We start from the raw sequence: 19,135 nt of genomic DNA on the forward strand, positions 1-19,135 counted from the left end.
GGAAAAGGCAACGTGAGGAAAGGCCGGAAGACCAGAGGTTTATAGATACTTTATTGTTTACAAAAATAAGCTTCCGAGGCTGATATAAAAGCACAGAAGCAACAGTGTTGGCCTCTTTGTGTGAGGAAAACAGACTCACGGGCCTAGAAGCTGCCTGCTGTGAGACATACAGGGCAATCATTAAAAAAATTTACTTTCTCCGTTTCCCAAAATAACCTATAATGAAACACTGAAAATAAACAACACAGAATGATGTGCAGGGAACACTGGGCAGGTGGCAGGTCACCTGTGGGCAGAGCAGCAGGGACACCACGGCAGAGAGGGGCTAGGGCTGCCCTGTCCCACACTGTCTGTCTGTCCCACACTGTCTGTCTGTCCATACCCTCCCGGCACAGCCTCACAGTCTACAGAGGGGGCACCGCCAAAAATACCGCGGAAGGAAAGCCGGGAGGGCGAGGAGAGAAATGTGTTTCTGCGACACCCGACATCCACACCCCAGGGTCCTGTGTCAAGGACGAGCCAGCGTGCTGCATCACACGAACCCACGGGGACATGGGCAGAAACAGGGGGACACGGGGGACAGAGCATAACGGCATTTCACAGAGGCCATTGCAGCTAAAGCACCTACTTCTGCAAAACAGCGTGATAAGATCTCAGAAGGATTACAAAAATAATACTTCTTTTTTTCCTTTGTAGCTGGAACAGGCTCAGCCCCGTCGCTCCTCACGCAGTGCTGCTGGTGTGAGCAGCCGCCGCCAGCCACTCGGGGACGTGTGACAGGACAGGGTACAGCCCGGTGTCACTGCTCCCTCCGTCCGGCAGCCCTGAGGGCTGTCCTGAGCGTGGTGCCTCCTGCCCCGCGTGCAGCCCTGCCGCGGCAGCCGGGCTCTGGTTCCTGGGCCAGGCTGGCGGAGGACGGCATATGCAGGTAGGTCACAGGCAGGACGGGGAGAGCGGGGCGCGTGTGCTCGCATGGTGCGGGGCACCCGCTGCCTCCACCTGCGTTACGGCTGTTGCTGATACTGGCTCTCTGTGGCAGTGAAGAAATCCTCCAAAACACTTTGCGTGTACTCAAAAGTGGGACGATCTTCCGGTTTGGTCTTCCAGCATCTCATCATAATGTCGTAGAGCTCCTCGGGGCAGTTCTCGGTGCGGGGCATCCGGTACCCACGCTCCAGTGCCCTGATCACCTCCACATTCGACATCCCTGAGAAACAGGACAGGTGAATGTTTCATGGTTTAGCACTGATTTTTTTTTTTTTACAAGACAAAAAAACCCCAAATCCAAACCCACCCACCCTTTGGGCAATGTCACTGGGAAGCAAAAGGACAGGTTAGAGGGGTTGGGAGGGGGAACTTTATTCCTGGTCAGGGAAACATGCAGCCAACGGAGATGCTGAGTTAGTTGTAGCATGCAGTTTTGTACCCCGGTTGAGCAGATCAGATGGAAATTATAATCATTTTGTATCAATTTCCACATAATAAAGGCTACATTTCTCCATCTGCTGAGTCTTTAATGAGCCATTCCTTCCAGTGTCACTGCTAAAAATAAGTTAGTGTGATGGCAGAACTGGTCCTTTCCCAACAACCCTTTATGCCACCCCACATCCTTCATGGTTGGTTTAAGGCAACTTTTACTTTTCTTGTACAGAACAATTTCCCCTGGAAAAAAAAAGGTACCAAAGAAACAATTAGTATAAAATACAGGGCGGTTCCTAATGATGATCTACAGATTGTTCAAGCCTTCCCCAAAACACCTGGCCCAGCTGTCCCCCTGAATTGATGTGCTGCTTCCAAACGTGCTCAGTCTGCAGGAGGTGGAAACCCAGGAACTAGAGCTGTGACACAAACCCGTGAGCCAGAACCCCGTGCTGTGTGACACCAGCTCTCCTGGGGCCGTGCAGTACAGCCTGGGCCAAGCTAGTTATCTTCTCCCATTAAAAACATTATTATATCTTCTATTTTAGAAACAGAGGGCAGATCTTTTAGAGATCCTGACCGCTGTTGGTTTCCTATGGCACTGGAGGGGTTCAGGACCTCCTGCAGTACGTACAGGGGCTGCTCTTCTCCCCATAGCAGCCAACACCGAAAAATCATCCCCACCTGGGCTCATCTCGTGGGGTCCCCAGAGGAGCTGTCCCAGCTCTGCTTTGGGAAGCTGAGGGACCCCATGTCACCTCTGTATGGATTTCAGGTCAGTGAAAACAGCCGGTGTCCACTGAGGACTCCCAGGGACAAAATCCTCCTAACTCTTCATCTGAGGCAAGCTCTTGTCAAACAGCAGATGTAGCTACATGAGTGGTGTGACTGCTCGGAGCCTGTCCCTGCTCCGGCCCCTCTCCGTGCTCACAGACAGAATTGCCATCTTGAGACCTTCTGCCACCATCTCTGAGCTCTGCTCCCAGTGGGAGATTCAGATTTCAGCCCATTCCCCTCTGTTTTCAGCAATCAAACCTCAGGAAGAAACAGATCCCACGGATGGGGCCCAGAAGGTGGAGCACGTCTTTCGGAATTAGGTTAGAGGAGGGATTTCACCTCCTCACCTGGGTATGGGGTGCGTCCGTAGGTGATGATTTCGGTCAGGAGGATCCCAAAGGACCAGACATCTGATTTTATAGTGAAAGATCCGTAGTTGATGGCTTCTGGCGCAGTCCATTTAATGGGAAACTTGGCACCTGGACAAAGAGATCCAATGGGAAACATGAGCTCTAACTCAAATGCTGAGAAACTGGTGGTGAAATAAGGGGAACAAGAAACAAACAGAAGAGGAAGATGTGAAGCGATGCAAATGAAAGGAGCTTCCCTCCTTGACACAGCATGTCCCCACAGGGTCCTGGCCACCAAGGTCACATGTTGATAAGTGGCTCTGAGTGAATCCCACAACCCTCAGGAAGGGCCAGACCCCCGCAGCTCCCGCACCTTCCCGAGCCGTGTACTCATTGTCCTCAATGACTCTGGCCAGCCCAAAGTCTGCGATCTTGCACACCAGTAACGCTGACACCAGAATATTGGCAGCTCGCAGGTCTCTGTGGATGTAGTTCCTCTTCTCAATAAAAGCCATTCCTTCTGCAATCTGTAGAAAGGGGAAAGAGAAAAATGCAAAAGAAGCTGCTTGAAATAACATAACCCCCGCGAGGCGGCCGTTGCCGGGAATGGGAGGAGGTTATTGGCATCCGGGCAGCGCTGGGAAAGGGGTGAAAGGAGCCTGGGTCAGAGCAGGAGCCGTGACTGACTCCCCAGCATGGGAGCTGCTCTCTGAGCAGGGAACCCCTCGCAGAAGAGGTGAGGGTTTGGGTGAGCGTCCCAATACAACCCATTTAAGCCCAGGTGTGATAAAAGCAGTGAGAACTGGCATCCGAGGAGCTGATGTGCTCACTGCAAGTGTCTGCAGGGCAAGGTGCAACCGCTTCAGCCGCAGCCACACAGATGTGAGCAGCAGTAAGTCATTCTCTGCTCAGAGGAGGCGTGAGACTCGTCTCCAAACATCTCAGCAACTGCTGGAGGGAAGCAGGGTGTAAACTGTCCTCTCTCTTTACTAAGGGGACAACAACCATGAGGCTCTGGCCGGCACTGCAGAGTGTCCCTGCTGAGGACAGCAGAGCTCGCTGATGGGTCTCCCTGCGATCTTCAAGAACAGTTTGCAAAGTGTCAGTCATGCCTGGCAGGATGGCTCTGACAGCCCCTGATGATCCCCCCAGCTCCATCCTCTGAAGTCTCTGCATGAGCAGGTTTTAGCCCTGATTGATGCAGAGATGACCCAGCGTGTGCACAACCAAGCCCTAGATTTGTGCCAAATTATCCCATGCCTGGATGTTACTGGCATCCAAGAGGGGACACCACCCTGTCCCTATCACACCCGCACGAGCTGGACCCAGGTATAGCGCTCACAGAGCTCCACAAAATACAGAAGTAAACAAATGCTGCCGGAGCGGAAGGTTTATTTCCACGAGCAGACACAGTTTTGCTCGCAGTGACTCAGCCCCAGCACAAACTCGGGCGCCAGGCTCACTGCCCGCTGCCTGCCTGCTGCTGCCTGCACAGGGCAGCACTTCGGCCTTTGCCTCACACTGCAGAACGCTGCCCCACTGCAGGAGCACGCAGCTAATCCGCAGCCCCTGGCCTAGGACTGGGTCTAAGCCTCTGGGGTCCAGGCTTCTGTCCTGGCTTTGCTGTTGCTCAGGTAGCTCTATGAATAATTTCACCGAGGTACCAAGCTTGGCTCAAAGCACCCCTGGATTCAGCCAGCATTTGGGGACACTGCAGAAGCAGCAGGGCCAAGACAGCGGTTGCGCAAATGGTTGCGCACATGAAGCTAGATGTTTAGCAGCTGTACTCAAAGTCACCTCCTGCAAATATTCCCTCAATGATTTCCACCGAGTCCTGCTGCCTCTCCAGCTGCCTCTCCCAGCCTGTGACAGTCCTTTGGCAGGCAGAGGATTTTAACAAACCACAAACCGGCCGCAGGCATTGCTGTGGGGTGACAGAACATGCTGCGCTCCCTTCTAGGATCGGTGCCCAGCTCAGCCCCCTTGTGAACACAGCAAACGGTCCTGCTGGGACCATGAAGCTGAAATGCTGCCGCAGCTGTGGCTGGGTCCTGCCCGGGGTGTCGGACACTGCCCTGGAGCAGCAAGGCTGGTGCTGGGGTGGCACAGGGTGGCTGCACGGCCGTGGGGAGTTTGTGGGGCTTTTGCAAAGTTTGCAGCCAAGGCGAGAAGGCTCTGCTGCTCAGAGCATGCTGTTTGCAGGTAGGCAGCACATCAGCAATGGATGGAAATTGATAACTTTGCCACGGCTGCTCCCTGGGCTCACAAAGGCCATGCCGACCAGCACCGGCACGTCCTGAAGAAGGGACCGTGCAAACCTGAGCAGTGAAAACAAGCTCTGACCATCACCCTCCGTGACTTCCACAAAGCCCAGCAGTACCACGGCTGCGAGGGCTGCAGCCCACGAGGCAGAAACCACAACAGCCTCAGAACGTGCAGGTTCTGCAGCTCCTCAGAAGGAGCAGCCTGGCCAAACCCCCCCGGCAGCTCTGGCAGGCGCAGGCGAGCGGCTGATAGGGAAGGAGCCGCCACTTCTCCTTTTGCGCGCACCTGCAGCTGCGCAGGCGGCGGGACCCGCGGGGCCACAGGCGGCTGCCTGTCGGTAGGGAAACCTCCCCAGCTCCTTCCCTGCGTCCTCCCAGCCCAAGGATTAATCTGTTCACTGCCCGAGGCCCAGGCAAGCTCTCGGGCTCCTTGACCCCCCCTCACCCTTCCCGGGACAGGGGGAGCAGGAGCTGGGAAGGGTCAGCCCCCCCCCTCACCTGGGCAGAGAAGTCGATCAGCTTCGGGAGTGGCTGCTTGTTCCCCTCATCACTCTTCAGGAAATCCAGCAAGCTCCCTGCAGACCGGGAAGGGTGCAGGGGGGATGGCTCAGCCGCAGCCTGTGCCCACCCTCAGGGTGACACAGATCCCACTGGGTCCCAGGGAGCCGAGCACAACTTGAGGACTTGGTCAGAAAACACACTCGACCCCCCACCCCACTCCCGGGGATTGATCGGGGGGCCAGCCCCACTATGGGCTCCCTCCTGCCTTGCGGAGCGCTCGTCCTCATCTGCCCCTGTCCCTGTCCCTCCCTCTCCAGGGCTGTCACTGTGTCCCCTCAGACACGCAGCAGCAGGACCCAGCCCCGCTCCCAGCACCCCGACAGTGGGTGCAGAGCCCATGGCTGACCCCGGGGGCGCAGCGGGGGCTGATCCATGGGGCACCCAGGTACCACCACCTGGCCTGCAGTGGCCGTGCAGGGACACAGGCAGCACCTTTGTCCATGAACTCAGTGATGATGTAGATGGGCTCCTCCTTGGTGACGACCGCATGCAGCTTCACCAGTTTGTCGTGCTGCAGCGTCTTCATCAGGTTTGCCTCTTCCAAGAAGGCGTCCACGGACATGCTGCCCGGCTTCATTGTCTTCACTGCTACCTTCGTGTGCTTGTTGTAGGTGGCTGCAGGGCGGCATGACAGACCATTCCCAGGCTGCCCAGTGCCCAGGCACTGGGAGCACTGGGTTTTGGAGCCACAGCACCCACTCCTGTAGATGGAGCTGCTGCAGACCAAGCACAGCCCAGGGCTGCCCCCACACACCCAGCCCCAAGCAGCCCCTGCTCTAAGGCCAGGGCCACCTCTGCTTCCCCATGCTCCTCTCCTCCGGGTTGCTCTCTCCCTGCCTCTTCCACCCCGCCATCCGTCCGCTTTCTCTTCCCTCCCGCACCATCACATTCCTCTTCCTCCCAGCTACCTCCCCCTTGCTCTCACCCATCCACACTTCTCCAAACTGCCCGGCTCCCAGCTTCCTCTCCAGCCTCAGCGACTCCCGAGGGATCTCCCAGGCATCTTTCTCCCAGGGCTTCTGTGGTTTGGGCACGCGGCAGGGGTAGGTGAGCCTCTGGCACAGCCCGTCACTCTGCCCTGTGGGGAGCAGCCAGAGCCATCAGCTGGCCCGGTTCACTGGCCTCTTTGGGCTTCGAAGCAGAGCCCACAGCAGCCTCAGTGTCCACGGAGCACGTCTTGGCACCACGCACCCCACTGCAAACATGCCAAATGCTGGCCATCACAACAAGGGGAAAGTCCAGGATCGCTGCACGTCACCGCCAGAGCCACAGTGGTGACAGGCAGGAGCCCCTTGGTCTCTGCACACCCCAGCTGCCCAGCTCAAGGGAAAAGCTCTGCCTGAGATGGGGGGATGGGCACTCCAGGGCTCACCCTTGTAGTGCTGGACCAGCTCCTGCAATGTGTTGAACGTGTTGCGTGGGGAGATGTAGAAGCCGCCGCTGTCCAGCGTCCGGATCTTGTAATGCTTCACCATGCTGCCCTGCACATTGTCCTCGTCCCGCACCGACAAGGAATAGCAGCCTGTTTGGGGAGGGGGGAGCTGCCAGCCCCAGCGTGGAGGGCACAACCCCGCTGTGCCCGGCTGTCCCAAGCTTGCGGCACACACAGCACCATCAGCCAGCAGAGCCACCCCCTCAGGACCCATCCCCACCATGCTGCCACCATCCCCTCAGCCCCAGGCATGAGCCCAGCTGCACCTGTGGCCCAAACTCCAAAGCAGCACATCCACCCCATCCCCGCTGCGGGGCTCGGACATGTGGCTGTGCCATGGGCACTTGCAGGGACACTTGCAGCAGGAGCACGGGACCCCCAGTGCCTGCCCCATGGCAAAGCAGAGCCCTTGGGCTGGGGATGTGCCCCCCAAGCTCCTCTGGCAGCAAGTGGGGGCAGCCACTTCACTGCAGACACCCCTCCAACCTTTTGTTGTCTCGCTGTCCCGTATCATAAAGGACCCAACCACGTTCCCAGGGCCAAGGAGCTGTCGCTCCGTGTCCTTCCGGCTGATGCCTTTGAAAAACCACCTGCAGCAGAAACAAATGAACCAGGGAATGCTGCTGGTGTGGAGAGAGCTGTGGGGCAGGACACAGGGCAGGAGCAAGGACAGCTGTGGTGGGAAGCACAGGACTGCATGGAGCAGGGATGTGCACCCGGGGATGGACTCACTCCTCTGTCTCCAGCGAGTCGGCTTGGGCGACATAGTTGCTGGGGATGAAGCCTTCGCACCCCGTCGCCAGCGACCGCGCTTGCCACCATTCCCCTGACCTGCAACAGAGACGGCATCAGGTCAGCCCGTGGCACTTGGTGCTGAGCTCTGCCAGCTCCTCTGGGGGCAAAATCCAGAAAAAAAAACACAGCAGGGCCACACAAGCCTTGAAGAGACCCTGGGGCAGGGGGACACTGGCAGCACTTACTCCTCCAGCACCCTGAGGCGCTCGCCTTTCTGGAAGCTCAGGTCTCCAGCATGCATTGCCTCGTAGTCGTAGAGTGCCAGCACCACCTTGTCCCCCGAGCCTGCAGCAAGAGAGCTCCCTGGGCACCCTCCCCATGCGGGTGCGGGGCCTCTCTCCCCTGTCCTGTGCAGCCAAGATCCCCCCCAGCATCCAGCACCTCCATCTTCATCGTGCCATGGCCACATCTGGCCCTCGAGGAAGCCCAGAGCCCCTGTCCCACTGGGACAAGCAGCATTTGACCCAGGCAGGAGACGGCCCAGCCACGCTTCCCCCCATAGTCCCATGCCGTGCACCCACTTGCAGCCTCCTGTACATACCATCCTCAAGTGGGGGCACAGCCGCATCGGGGACATTATTGTTCTGGAAAGCAGGACAGAAAACAGAGACTGATGTTGCGGGTGACAGAGACTTGTACCCCACAGGGGTCTCGGCCCTGGCTGGCAGGGGCAGGAGGGCACACCAGCCGGCCCCACTCTTGGTGCTGGCAGCCCACAATGGCTCAGCCCCACGCCCCCAGCTCGCCCGGCAGTCCTGCTCACCCTCGTGTTGGCAGCTGTGGGGTCCCTCACATAGTGGCCCTGCTGGGAGCTGGAGCCAGGGTCGACTTTTGTCATCTTATCTTGAACGCCAGCTTCCTTTGACTTCACACAACCCATCCTGCAGCCAAGGGAGGGGAAGTGAAGCTGTTGTGACAGAGGTGAAAGCCCCGCTCCAACCCCACTTTCAGCAGCCCCAGGAAAATGCAAATGCTCAACTTTCTCCATCTCCCCAAGAAACATCAGCAGGGAAAAGTGCTGCAAGAAGCAGAGAGTGCGAGGAAACCCCCCTGCAAAGTCACTTCCCTTGTCCGGGGGACACCTCGGTGGAGAGAAAGGAGAATGTGCCAGAGGTGACAGTGAAGGAGGAAGCTCAGAGCTGACTGGGGGCTCCAACCTCTCAGGGAACATACACAGCACTGCTGGCCTCACTGGAGGAGCAGCTGGGCACCAGCAGCATCACCTTGGTCCCCCAGTCCTCAGGGGACATCACTGTCACCTCCCAGCCACCCCACAGTCACCCTTCATGCTTCCCAACGTGCCGAAGCCTGGGCGAACTCTACTCCCAGGGCAGAGCAGGAGCAGCGGCCCCAGCCAGCACATCCCCCCGTTGCCAGGGATGTCCCCGGCTCAGGAACAGCTGCTGGCAAAGCCCAGTGCCAGATTCCCCCGGCAAACCCACACAGCCACGGCCCGTGACAGCACCGTGGCAGGTATTTACTCTCCCTGTCTCACACCAGGTCGGAGAATTCAGCCCTACAAAGCACAAGGAACACCGGTGGGAGTAGCCTTTCCTGCTGTGTCCCACCCCGGAGAACTGTGTCCCACAGCCCGCCTGGCTGTCCCCAGCCGTGAGGACCAGCTAAGGGACCAGGTAGGACAGGGTGAGCCCATCGCTCCGGGAGCGTGACTGCCCGTGGCCCCGTGTCCTCGCTGCCTCGAGGCGGGCGGTGGCAGATCCCCGACAGCTCCTGCAAGGCCACCGACAGGGGACGCCTCCCCGGGACCGCACCGTGCCCCTCCGGGACACCCCGGCATCGCCTTCTCGCCACCCCCGGGCATCACCTCCCCCGGGGCACCCAGCGGCCGCCGCAAGGAGAGGGGCCGGCGTGGAGTCGGACCGAGGCAGCGGCGGCCGGTCCGGGGTAGGGACGGACGGACCGACCGTGCTGCCCGGGACCGGCAGCGGGGCTCCCCCCGCGCGGCCCCACCGCCCTCAGGGTCCGCGCACGGCTCGGCTCCGCCCTCACCTCCGCTGCCGTCCCGGGACACCTCCCGCTCCCGGTTCGCGTCCCGGAGCCGGACCTGCTGCCGCCGCTGCGCTTTGACCGGCTGCGCGCCCGCTGTTCCACCCGCCCCGGTAAGGCGCCGCCCCTCCCCGGTAAAGCCCCGCCCCCCGGGGCCGTCCCGGGGCAGCGGGATCCCCCGACTCTGCCAGTGCTGCCCGTCGGGCCCTAGGGAGTCCAAACCGGGATGGGAGCGGAGACCCCCGTCACGGGCTGAACGGGACCACCCCCGAACGAATGGGACCATCCCGGACCGAACGGGAGCCCCGTGCACCAAAGGCAGCAGCAACAAGGACACCCAAGGATGCCCGCAGGGACATCCCAGCGCGGCTCCGCGGGAAATCCGATGCCATCAGGGTGGCTTTTACACCCTCCCGATGGGTGCCAGGGCCTTTCACTCTCTGCCCCCCGGAACCCCGGGCGGGGTTGGGACGCAGAGTGGCCTCCGGGCTGTTTCCCTGCCCGGCGTGGGGCCGTGGGCGGTGATGGGGGCGGTGATAGGGGCGATGGGGCGAGCGCGGGGTGGCCGCGGAGTGAGGAGAAAAGAGGAAATCCCTGAGCGCTGCCCCGGGACGGGGTGCGGGGCATGGCGGGGTGCAGGGTACAGGGGTGCAGGCCACGGTGGCCCAGGTGGGCCATGACCTTTGCTGTGTCTCTCTCGGCCCTGGTGTTCCTGTGCCAAAGGGTCTCTCGTGTCCCCTCCCAGCCCCACCGTGCTCCCGCCTTTGCTCCCCAGAGCACCCCTGAATTTGGGACAGGGACGGCAGCAGCAAAGCGACCTGTGGCTTCCGCAGCCCCGCTGTGCAGCCCGCCTCGCCTGCATGAGGATTTGCATATGTAAATTTTTTAAGTAAATAAATAAATTGCTACCAGTAGCCCCGGAATTCGCCTGTCCACACGCCAGCCTGGGGGCCCCAGCGCTGTCCCGCAGCCCCTGCCGAAGGACAGTGGCTGGGGGACATTGGCCGGGGGACAGTGGCCATGGGACAGCCACCCCGCGGAGCGCAGCCCGTCCCTCAGCGCGGGAGGCTGCAGGGCAACGCTGCAGGAAGCGAGTCCTGGGGCAGGAACTTCCTTTTGTGAAACACCCGCAGCCGGCCGGGTGTCGCAGGGACGTCGCTCGTGGGGACAGGGCACAGCTGCCACGGCATGGCCTCTGTCTCAGCGTCCCGCAGCTCCCAGCACTCGGCAACAGGACGGGGGACGCTGCACCGGCAGCCCTTGCTCAGAGCATCCCCGGGGCTGCGGGGGCTCTCGGGAGCTTCCCTGGCAGGATCAGCCTTCCCCGTCGCTCCCCCCGTGCAACCAGGCTGGCAGCGCAGGCAGCAGTGGGTCGGCTGTGCCCACCAGCCCCCCATCTCACCACACAGGTCCTCCACGTTGCTTTGAGCTCCCCGGGGTCCCACACTGCCAGGAGTGTCCCCTAGGGCCAGCCCGGCACAGCCGGGAGCTCCCCCACTCCCAGAACGACCTGTATGTGGCACTGGGGCAGGCAGGGTCCCCAGCCCAGCAGTGGCACGGTGCCTGGCAGGGCTGTGAGCAGTCCTCCCACCCCAGCTCACCCCCTGCTGCAGCAGCCCCCCCACCCCTGCACGGCCTTCCCCTGGGGAAAAACATGCTCCTCTCCCAGCCCCGGTGTTTAATTGCCATCTGCAGAATTTACAGCACATGCCATTGCTGGCCAGGGGCTCCCCCACGGCCACAGTCACCCAGCGGTGCCTCAGCCCTGTCAAGAGTTGCCAGGGCAGTGCAGAGCCCCTGTCCCCTCCTGCGGTGACAAAGGAGGGGACAACATCCTCTTCCCAGATGCTGAGGCAGAGCTGGGCACCTGGCAAGTCTGCGCTTGGAGGTGCAGCATCGTGTCAGCAAGAGAGGAGGGGATCGCTGGGCTTCGGCACTCCCTCACAGGTAGTTGTCCTCTTCCTCCTCCTCCTCTTGTTCCTCGTCCCGTGCCAGCGCCTCGATGTCATGGGTGATGTCTGTGATCATGCGGTTGAAGGACTCTGACTCGGAGCGCAGGGACCAGCTGTCGTAGCTGCGCACGGCCGAGGCCGAAGTGTTGCTCATGCTGCGCTTGATGCGGCCGAAGCTGTCGGTGAGGATCCCGCCCTCCCGGATGCCGATGCTCTCCAGGAAGGTCTCGAAGTACCCGATGTCTTGGTCGGGTATGAAGGGCCTCATTCCTGTCACGGATGCCGTGAGCCTCGGGGTGACCGTGCCCAGGTGGGCAGCGCTGGGGCCGATGCCAGCCAGCCCCACCGGGTGCTTGCAGGGTGCTTGTCCCATCCTGTCCCCCGCAAGTAGCAAGGTCCCAACACCCCCCAGAGCACACCTGGCACCAGCACCTCATCCCCAAGGGATGCACGGACATGACCAGGGTGACACGGTGACACAGGCTGGCTGCAGCGGGAGCCCAGACACTCACCCAGGAGCAGGAACTTCCTGCGGTCCCCATAGAGGCGCAGGAGCTCCCCGCAGTACTCCTGCACCGGCGTGCCCAGCCGGTACTCGCGGAGCAGGAGGGCGAACTGCTGGATCTCCTGCGGTGACAGCTTGCTGCGCAGCTGTGGGGACACGGGGACAGCTCGGGGCTGGGGACACCGGCAGTGCACAGACACCAGCTGCTCCCCAGCACAGGGGGTTCAGACCTGCCCACCGCCCCCCTTCCCTGGCCACCAGCACCGAGCAGGGCCGCTCGACCATCCCTCGCTCGCACCGTCACCATGTAATCCTGCAGCTGCTCCAGCCCCGCGCCGCTCTGGTCGCTGCCGCTGCCGGCGGTGGCCAGGCTGTGGTGGGACCGGTGGAAGGAGGGCGAGGAGGCACCGCTGTAATATGCTTCAAAGGTCTCATGGGAGCCGTTGCTGTGGGAAAACGGGGATCAGCGCGCCTCAGCACCCTCCGTGTGCCCACCTACCCTTCTGCTGCACAGCACCCACCGTCAGGCAGGGCTGGAGCATCTCTGCAGCCGGGACAGACACCCACCCTGGGGCAGGGGCACCCACCGTGGGGCAGGGGCACCCTGGGGGAGCCAGACTCACAAGGAGCTGCAGCAGCTGAAGTCGGCGTCGTAGCCGTATGTCCCGTCCGTGCGGCAGCTCTCGCCTGAGGAGGGAGAGCCGAGGTGTGGGAGGGTGGCCAGGCCCGTGCCATGGCACCTGCCCCCCGCGCTGTGCCCGTGCACCCCTCTGTCAGCCCCGTGCCACCCCGCTCGGTGTCCCCGTGCTCGTCCGGCCACTCACTCCTGCTGGAGAGCCAGGGCCGGGTGGGCGTGGATGTGTAGTGATACCCAGCGCGATCCACGCACTCGATGCTCTGGTCACCGTAGATGATCTGGAAGACCTGGCAGATGAGGGCGCAGGACTCCTCGGCGGCGTCCTGGAGCGGGAGGGGGGAGCGCGGGGGGGTGCTGGCGGGTGGCCGTGTGCCGGTGGGTGGCTCTGTGCTGACAGGTGCCCGTGTGCCGGGGCCACTCACCCTGTTGGGCACAGCGAGGATGACGAGGTTGCAGTAGGCGTCGGGACAGGGCTCCTGTGGGTCCAGGGGGTTGCTGCCGGCGTGCCGCCGCTCCCAGCTCCCGAAGCCGGTGCCGCGCTCCCAGCTCCCACCGCCGGTACCGGCCCTTCGCCGCTCCCAGCTCCCGCCGCCGGGCTGCCGCCGCTCCCAGCTCCCGCCGCCGGGCCGCCGCCGCTCCCAGCTGCCCGAGGGCCGCCCGCGCTGCCGCCGCTCCCAGCTGCCGCCCCGCCGCCGCTCCAGGCTGCCGCCCTGCCGGGCCTCCTGCCCGCCCCGCGCCGCCCGCCAGTCCAGGCTGCAGATGGTGTGCCGCCGCTCCATCGGGCCCCCCAGCCGCCCCGCCTCCGGCCAGGAGCCCCCCGGCCGTTTCTCGGCGGGGAACGCCTCCGGCACGCCGGCCGGGGCCACCTCGGGGTGTGCTCCGGCGGGGACCGGGTCCACTCCCAGGCCTGGGGCAGTGAGGAGATAGTGAGCATCAGGGCGGGGGGGCTGCGCTTCCCACCCTGCTCGGCCCCCAGGTCCTGCCCTGGCTGCCCCGTCCCGCCGGCTTGGTGGGATGCAAAGGGATGGGGGGGGACAGGAGGGAAGAGCCCCGGTGGGTTGAGGACAGTGGAGCCGCCGTGGGGCTGGGGCAGGGGATTAGGGGACCGCCCGTGTGCAGGCTGGAGCTCAGTCTTCTCCCCGGGGACCCTGCCTGCGGCTGGCAGCTGAGCCGGGTTTGCTGGTCAAAGCGCCGAAGCCCCTGCATCCTTCTGGGGCTCCATGTGCGGGGGGAGAGGGACGAGGGTGGCTTCCAGCCTCCTCTCCTCCTGCCGCTAAAGGCAAGCGGGGCTATGAGCGCAGCTGGGACCTGCCCTCCCGAGGATGGGGAGACCTGCAGGGGGGGATGTTGGGGAGCCTGAGGCAGTGCCCTCTCCAGCCCCGGGGAAGCCGATCCCTGCTGAGCCCCTCGTCGAGCCGGGGGGGCAACGTGGGCTTTTGTGCTCAGCCCGTGCTGCTGCCCCAGCCGGATCCGCCACCCCCCCACTATCCCCTGGCCTCTGGCCTCCCATGCCCTGGGGACACTGGGCACTTGGGGCTGGCTGTGCCACGGCCAGTGGCCCTGGCCAGACGCCCGCACCGGTTTTGAGGATGAGGAGGTGCAGGGCATCGTCGCGCAGGTAGGATGCTGCGGCAATCTCGTGGGTGGGGATGCGCAGGATCAGCTCCTCGTTGTCACGCCAGGTGAGCAGGAGGCAGCGGGCAGAAAGGCTGAGGATGCTGTCCTGCTCTGGCGTCGTCTGCAGTGGCAGCTCCTTCAGCTGCTGCAGGGACAGTGTGTGCCAGTGGCATGTGACACTCAACAGCGTGGGGCATCTGGTGCCACCCTCTTACCCTGGCTGTGTCCAGCAGCTGCAGCACCTCATCCCGGCTGGAGGGGTTCAGGGAGGCTGTCACCCATGTCAGGTGGCCTAAAAACTAGGGGGGGACACAAAACCTAGGGCATCTTGGGGGGACTGGGGCCAGCGGCTGGGGCTGCTTATCCTCCCCACTCCATGGCCCAGAGCCTTCCCCGGAGCACCCATGTCCCCACGGGCAGGATGCATCTCCCTGGGGTGCAGAGGGATCTTGAAATGGGGGTCCTCCCTGCACCCTCAGCCCACCCTCCCCCTCCCTGAGTGTTGCCTGGGCAGAGAGGGGATTAGGACCCTCCAGGCCACTGCAGTGGTGGCCCTCTGCATGGTGTGGTGGCCTCATCCCCCTGCCATGCACAGGCAGGGACCCTGGGCCTCCCTGGGGACCCTCCACTGCCTTACCTTCACCTCCTTCTCCACGTAGTCATGCAGCAGGATCTGAGGGTCGATCAGGTAGTCAGGGGGGTAGAGAGGCACCGAGTGCAGCGGCCGCCGGTAGACGCTGCTGCGGAGTGCCGGCCGCCGAGCCACTTTGGGGAAAACCAGCCGCTTAATGGGCGACACGAAGCCCTGGCAGGGAGAATGGACACAGGGAGGCGTCAGCATCAGCCACTCAACCCCGGCACCCATATGTGGCATCCACGGGCACCCAGCACCTGACGAGGAGCTGGGCACCTCTCTGCTTACTGACCTCAAATTTGCACCATTTGAGTGATTCGGGGGGCAGCGGGTGGGGACCCACCTCTCCCCGCCGTGCCACAGGAGGGGGTGCAGGGCTCCTCGCCCCAGTGTCCCCATGCATCTTGCCTACTTGCAGCCACCCATCAGCCCCCCAGGACTGCCAGCCCCAGGCCCACTCACTTTCTTCCCCTTCTTGGCCTCATTGTCCATGGCAGGGCCGCGGTGCTGCCTCCCGGCACAGCCACCCCCACCGCCCCGCTCGGCGCCGCTGCGTTTTCCTGTGTCGGAAACTCCACCAGGACGGCCAGGATGTGAGTTCCTGCCCCTCCTGGGGGGTGCTGGGACTGGGCTGGCCTGGGCTGGAACTAGGACTGGGACAGGACGGACTGCGACAGGACTGCTATCGAGACAAGGCTGGGACTGGGACTGGGACTGGGTCTAGAACTGGGACTGGGCCAGGGGCTGGGGCTGGGATTGGGACTGGGACTTGGATTTGGGTTGAGATTGGAACTGGGACTTGGATTAGGGTTGAGACTGATGCTGGGACTGGGACTGGGGCTGGGACTCGGGCTGGTGCTGGGTTGGTCCTTGGGCAGAAGCAGGGGCTGATGTAGGCTGGGATGGGACAGGGGCAGCGCTGGGGGCTCCCGGCCCTTGCTGCCCCATCCTGCCTGGCCCACGTGGGGCCCTGGCACAGGGAATAGCACTGGCAGCAGCCCATGAGGCTGCACCCAGCACCCCATCCCCATGGCCGCTCATGGGGCCTGAGCCCCCTGTGGGTCTGGGGGTCGGCCAGGGATTGGGGCCTCTGGCAGGGAGGAGTTTGTCCCTGCAGCGCTGGTGACAGGGCCGTGTCCGGTGGTGGCTTCTTCCTCTGCACACTGCATCCTGCATGTGCACCCCTTCACTGCCGGCCACCATGGCGGGGCCAGCACTGGCCAGGGCCACCAAAACCCAATGGGCAGCACCACTGCAGCCATCCTGCTCTGTCCCCAGTGTTCCCAAGTACCCTGTGACAGGAGGGCAGCGTCCTCCCAGCTGCAGAGCCCAGGGCATGAGCCAGAGGTGCTGGGAAGGACAGGTTCCCCCAGGCAGAGCTTATTGAAATGAATTTAATATCTCATGTTGCAGCAAAATTAAAAATATACAAAAAGTTTGTGGTATACAAAAAAGTCTCGGTACGGACCCCGGCCTCCCGCTCGCCACCCACCTGCGCCAAGGGTCCCAGAGAAGAAGGTGGCACACAGAGTATTTACAGTACATGACAGTGGCCATCAGGTCCCAGTGCTGGGTGGGGACCGAGACCCTCTAGGACGCAGCCCCCTCGGCAGCCCCCACCAGAAATGAACAGCCCCAGCACAAACTTCTCCCCACTCCCTGAAGCTGGGGCAGCCCTGCTGCCACCCCCAGGGGTGACACCCCTCAGGGACGAGGAACCTGTCCCCCGTGGGAGCTCGAGCACCCCCGGAGCTGCCCCCATCCCACGGCACCTGGCTCTGCCCTGGGTCACATCCTCTCGTCGCGGTCCCAGCAGGCAGGCGCTGCCGTCCCGGTGCTGCCACTGGCACCAGGTGCCGGGTTTGGCTTCCCCGCTGGCACGGGCTGGGTGGGTGGCAGCGGGGTGGCCAAGCACCAGGCCGAGAGCGGGTCCCACGGCCGCCCCCGAGCGCCACGCATGGACGGGCTCCCCGCGCCGAGCAGGGCAGGGCTCGGTGCTGCCTGCTGCTGCCTGCTGCGGGGAGCCCTGCCCGGAGCAGCCCGGGGCTGAGGGTACCGTGGCTTCAGTGCATAGAAAAGTGTCCCCCTGCCCCGCCGCGCGGGTCCCCACGCACACCCGGGGGTGACGGGCACGGAGGGCTGCGGATCTCCCCGAGCGGCGGCTCCTCTCTGCCCTCGGGGGGACGGGAGAGGGGCTGGGGGAGCCCAGAGGAGCCGCCCCGTGCTGCTACCGGGTCCCCCTGCGGCCCGGCCCTGGTCCCGGTGGTTTCCGAGCCCCGTGAGCAGCACCCGCTGAGGAGCCGCCGCTTGACGCCCAGCGGGGTGAGCCCCAGTCCGGCCCCCCGCCCGCTGCCCCCGACCTTCCCTGAGGAAAAGAGATCCCCCCGTCCCCCGGAGCCCCCGCCCGGCGCTGCCCCCGGCGAGGCTCAGTCCCCCGGCGGGCTCTGCCCGTTCCCGGCGCTGAGGGAGGGCTGAGGGTGCGGGGGGGCCGGGCTGCTGCCCAGCCCTGCTCCGCACCCTCCACGAAGGGTTTCCGAGGCTTCCAGTTAGCACCAGTTAGCACCAGTGACCCCCGCGACGGGCCGCCCCAGCCTGCTGCCACCCCAGCCTTCCAGCTACGGAGAAATGGGAAATAAAATCAAAGTGACGCCATCGCGTACCCCTCGCCCCGGCCGTGCCATGGGGCACCCACCGTCCCCGGGACCTCATGCCCCGTCCCGGCGGCACCAGCCAGAGCCTTTCCCGTGGCAGAGCCCCCACAGCAGCCCCCGCTGTGGGCAGTGCCCGGGGGTGCCCCAGGGTGGCAGGTGACATGGTGGGGCTGTGGAGTAATAGGGGGAATCTGGGGGAATCTGGGCAAGGCACGGGGGCCGTGGGTGCTGGGGGGATGAGGGGCCAAGGTGGGGCACAGCCAGGGGGTCTGGCAGCTCCCCTGCCCACGCACACACACACACAGGTACACTCCATCCAGGGGACACAGGTGACATTCAGCACAGCCCTTTGGGCTGGGACACGCCAACAGGTCCGGGCAGGACCAGAGACACATTCAGACCCAGAGGCCGGGGCAGCCCCACCTGGCTGGACAGGCAGGGACAGGCAGGGGACAGGCAGAGGCAGACAGTGGGGAGGCAGAAGGATGTAGCGGGGAGACAGGGTTCCAGCTCAGGTTTATACTGGGGAGCTGGGGGGGCTGATGCTGATGGGGGAGATGGATGGAAATGCTCCTGGGTGGGAAACGATGCCAAACCCAGAAGGGGAGAACGACTTGGGGGTGATTCCTGCTTTGGGGAGCCCCATGAGCACCGGTGGCCCTGTTCCGTCCCTCCAGCCAAGCCCTGCCCCCTCCCAGCCGCAGTGGAGGTAGAAAATGTCACACAAAATGTCACCATTCAGGTGAAAACAAACCCAATGAGATGAAGAGGTTAATGTGGGGATGGGGAGGACAATGGGGTGAAACCATCCCAGCTGGAGTCAGAGCCCAGCTCCGTGTTGTGGGCAGCAGGATCAGCACCCATGAGAGGGTTCCCAGGCTGGTGTCTGCACCCTGCAGGGCAGTGGAGACCCCCTGGGTGGGGACACGGTTCGACCCCAGACCAGGGCCACCAAGGATGGCAATGAAGGGGCTCCTCCATGGCTGGCATTGCAGGGCAGCGGTGCCAGGAGACAGGAGGGCTGGCCAGACCCCAGCTGCCCCCTCTCCCAGCTCCCTGGGGGTGACAGGAGCCCCACGCACACCTCAGTGCAGCCGCGCTCCAGCCCCACGGCCCTGCCGCGGTACACACACCCGTGTCCCCACACACTGCCCTCCTGGGCTGTGCCGTGCCCCACCATGGCCCAGGCCCCACAAAGCCACCCGCCCCCAGCCTGGGGGTGTCCCCGGTCCCCACCCTGCACCACCAACCTGGTCAAGCGCTGGGGGCACAGCACCCACCACCTTGGGCTCAGGCACCGGTGAGGTATTTTGGCAAGGATGAGCCCTGGGGGGAGCTGGGGCACCCGCCGTGGGGTGGAACAGGGTCTGGGCTGCAGGAGGGCGACGCGGCGGGGCATAGCACCAAGAGACCTCCCCAGCCCCCAGCCGCAGGGTGCCTGGCGTGGCAGCGCGGCAGCACCAGCGAACCCAACAGAAAGGCAAACGGCTGCGAGGATGTCGGGTGGCACCAGGAGGGCCCCACGCCCCCCACC

At 63.4% G+C, this 19,135-nt stretch overlaps 2 protein-coding genes across 4 annotated transcripts; both read right to left on the reverse strand.

The window, feature by feature from the left end:
- Positions 1 to 87: 87 nt before the first annotated feature.
- Positions 88 to 9,682, reverse strand: HCK (HCK proto-oncogene, Src family tyrosine kinase). 3 transcript variants are annotated; one of them, XM_065646008.1, is made up of 13 exons: positions 9,609 to 9,682; positions 8,362 to 8,479; positions 8,140 to 8,182; positions 7,784 to 7,883; positions 7,536 to 7,634; positions 7,290 to 7,393; positions 6,744 to 6,893; positions 6,297 to 6,449; positions 5,804 to 5,986; positions 5,309 to 5,385; positions 2,920 to 3,073; positions 2,544 to 2,675; positions 88 to 1,207 (listed from the first exon to the last, which is right to left on the reverse strand). In XM_065646008.1, exons 2-13 carry the CDS (start codon positions 8,476 to 8,478, stop codon positions 1,005 to 1,007), a joined length of 1,515 nt encoding a protein of 504 aa, XP_065502080.1. In that variant the 5' UTR covers position 8,479; positions 9,609 to 9,682; the 3' UTR covers positions 88 to 1,004. The 3 variants fall into 3 exon arrangements, with proteins under 3 accessions (XP_065502080.1, XP_065502078.1, XP_065502079.1); XM_065646006.1 differs by lacking the exon at positions 88 to 1,207 and adding an exon at positions 1,314 to 1,662; XM_065646007.1 differs by lacking the exons at positions 88 to 1,207; positions 6,744 to 6,893 and adding an exon at positions 1,314 to 1,662.
- Positions 9,683 to 11,282: 1,600 nt separating this feature from the next.
- On the reverse strand, positions 11,283 to 15,487 carry CCM2L (CCM2 like scaffold protein). The gene is made up of 10 exons (XM_065645683.1): positions 15,413 to 15,487; positions 14,954 to 15,121; positions 14,532 to 14,615; positions 14,278 to 14,461; positions 13,122 to 13,606; positions 12,887 to 13,022; positions 12,686 to 12,749; positions 12,361 to 12,508; positions 12,070 to 12,208; positions 11,283 to 11,827 (listed from the first exon to the last, which is right to left on the reverse strand). The coding sequence occupies exons 1-10, from the start codon at positions 15,440 to 15,442 to the stop codon at positions 11,547 to 11,549; spliced, it is 1,719 nt and encodes a 572-aa protein (XP_065501755.1). The 5' UTR covers positions 15,443 to 15,487; the 3' UTR covers positions 11,283 to 11,546.
- Positions 15,488 to 19,135: the final 3,648 nt, after the last annotated feature.

The sequence above is a fragment of the Caloenas nicobarica genome, chromosome 15, assembly GCF_036013445.1.
Source record: "Caloenas nicobarica isolate bCalNic1 chromosome 15, bCalNic1.hap1, whole genome shotgun sequence".
NCBI lineage: Eukaryota > Metazoa > Chordata > Aves > Columbiformes > Columbidae > Caloenas > Caloenas nicobarica.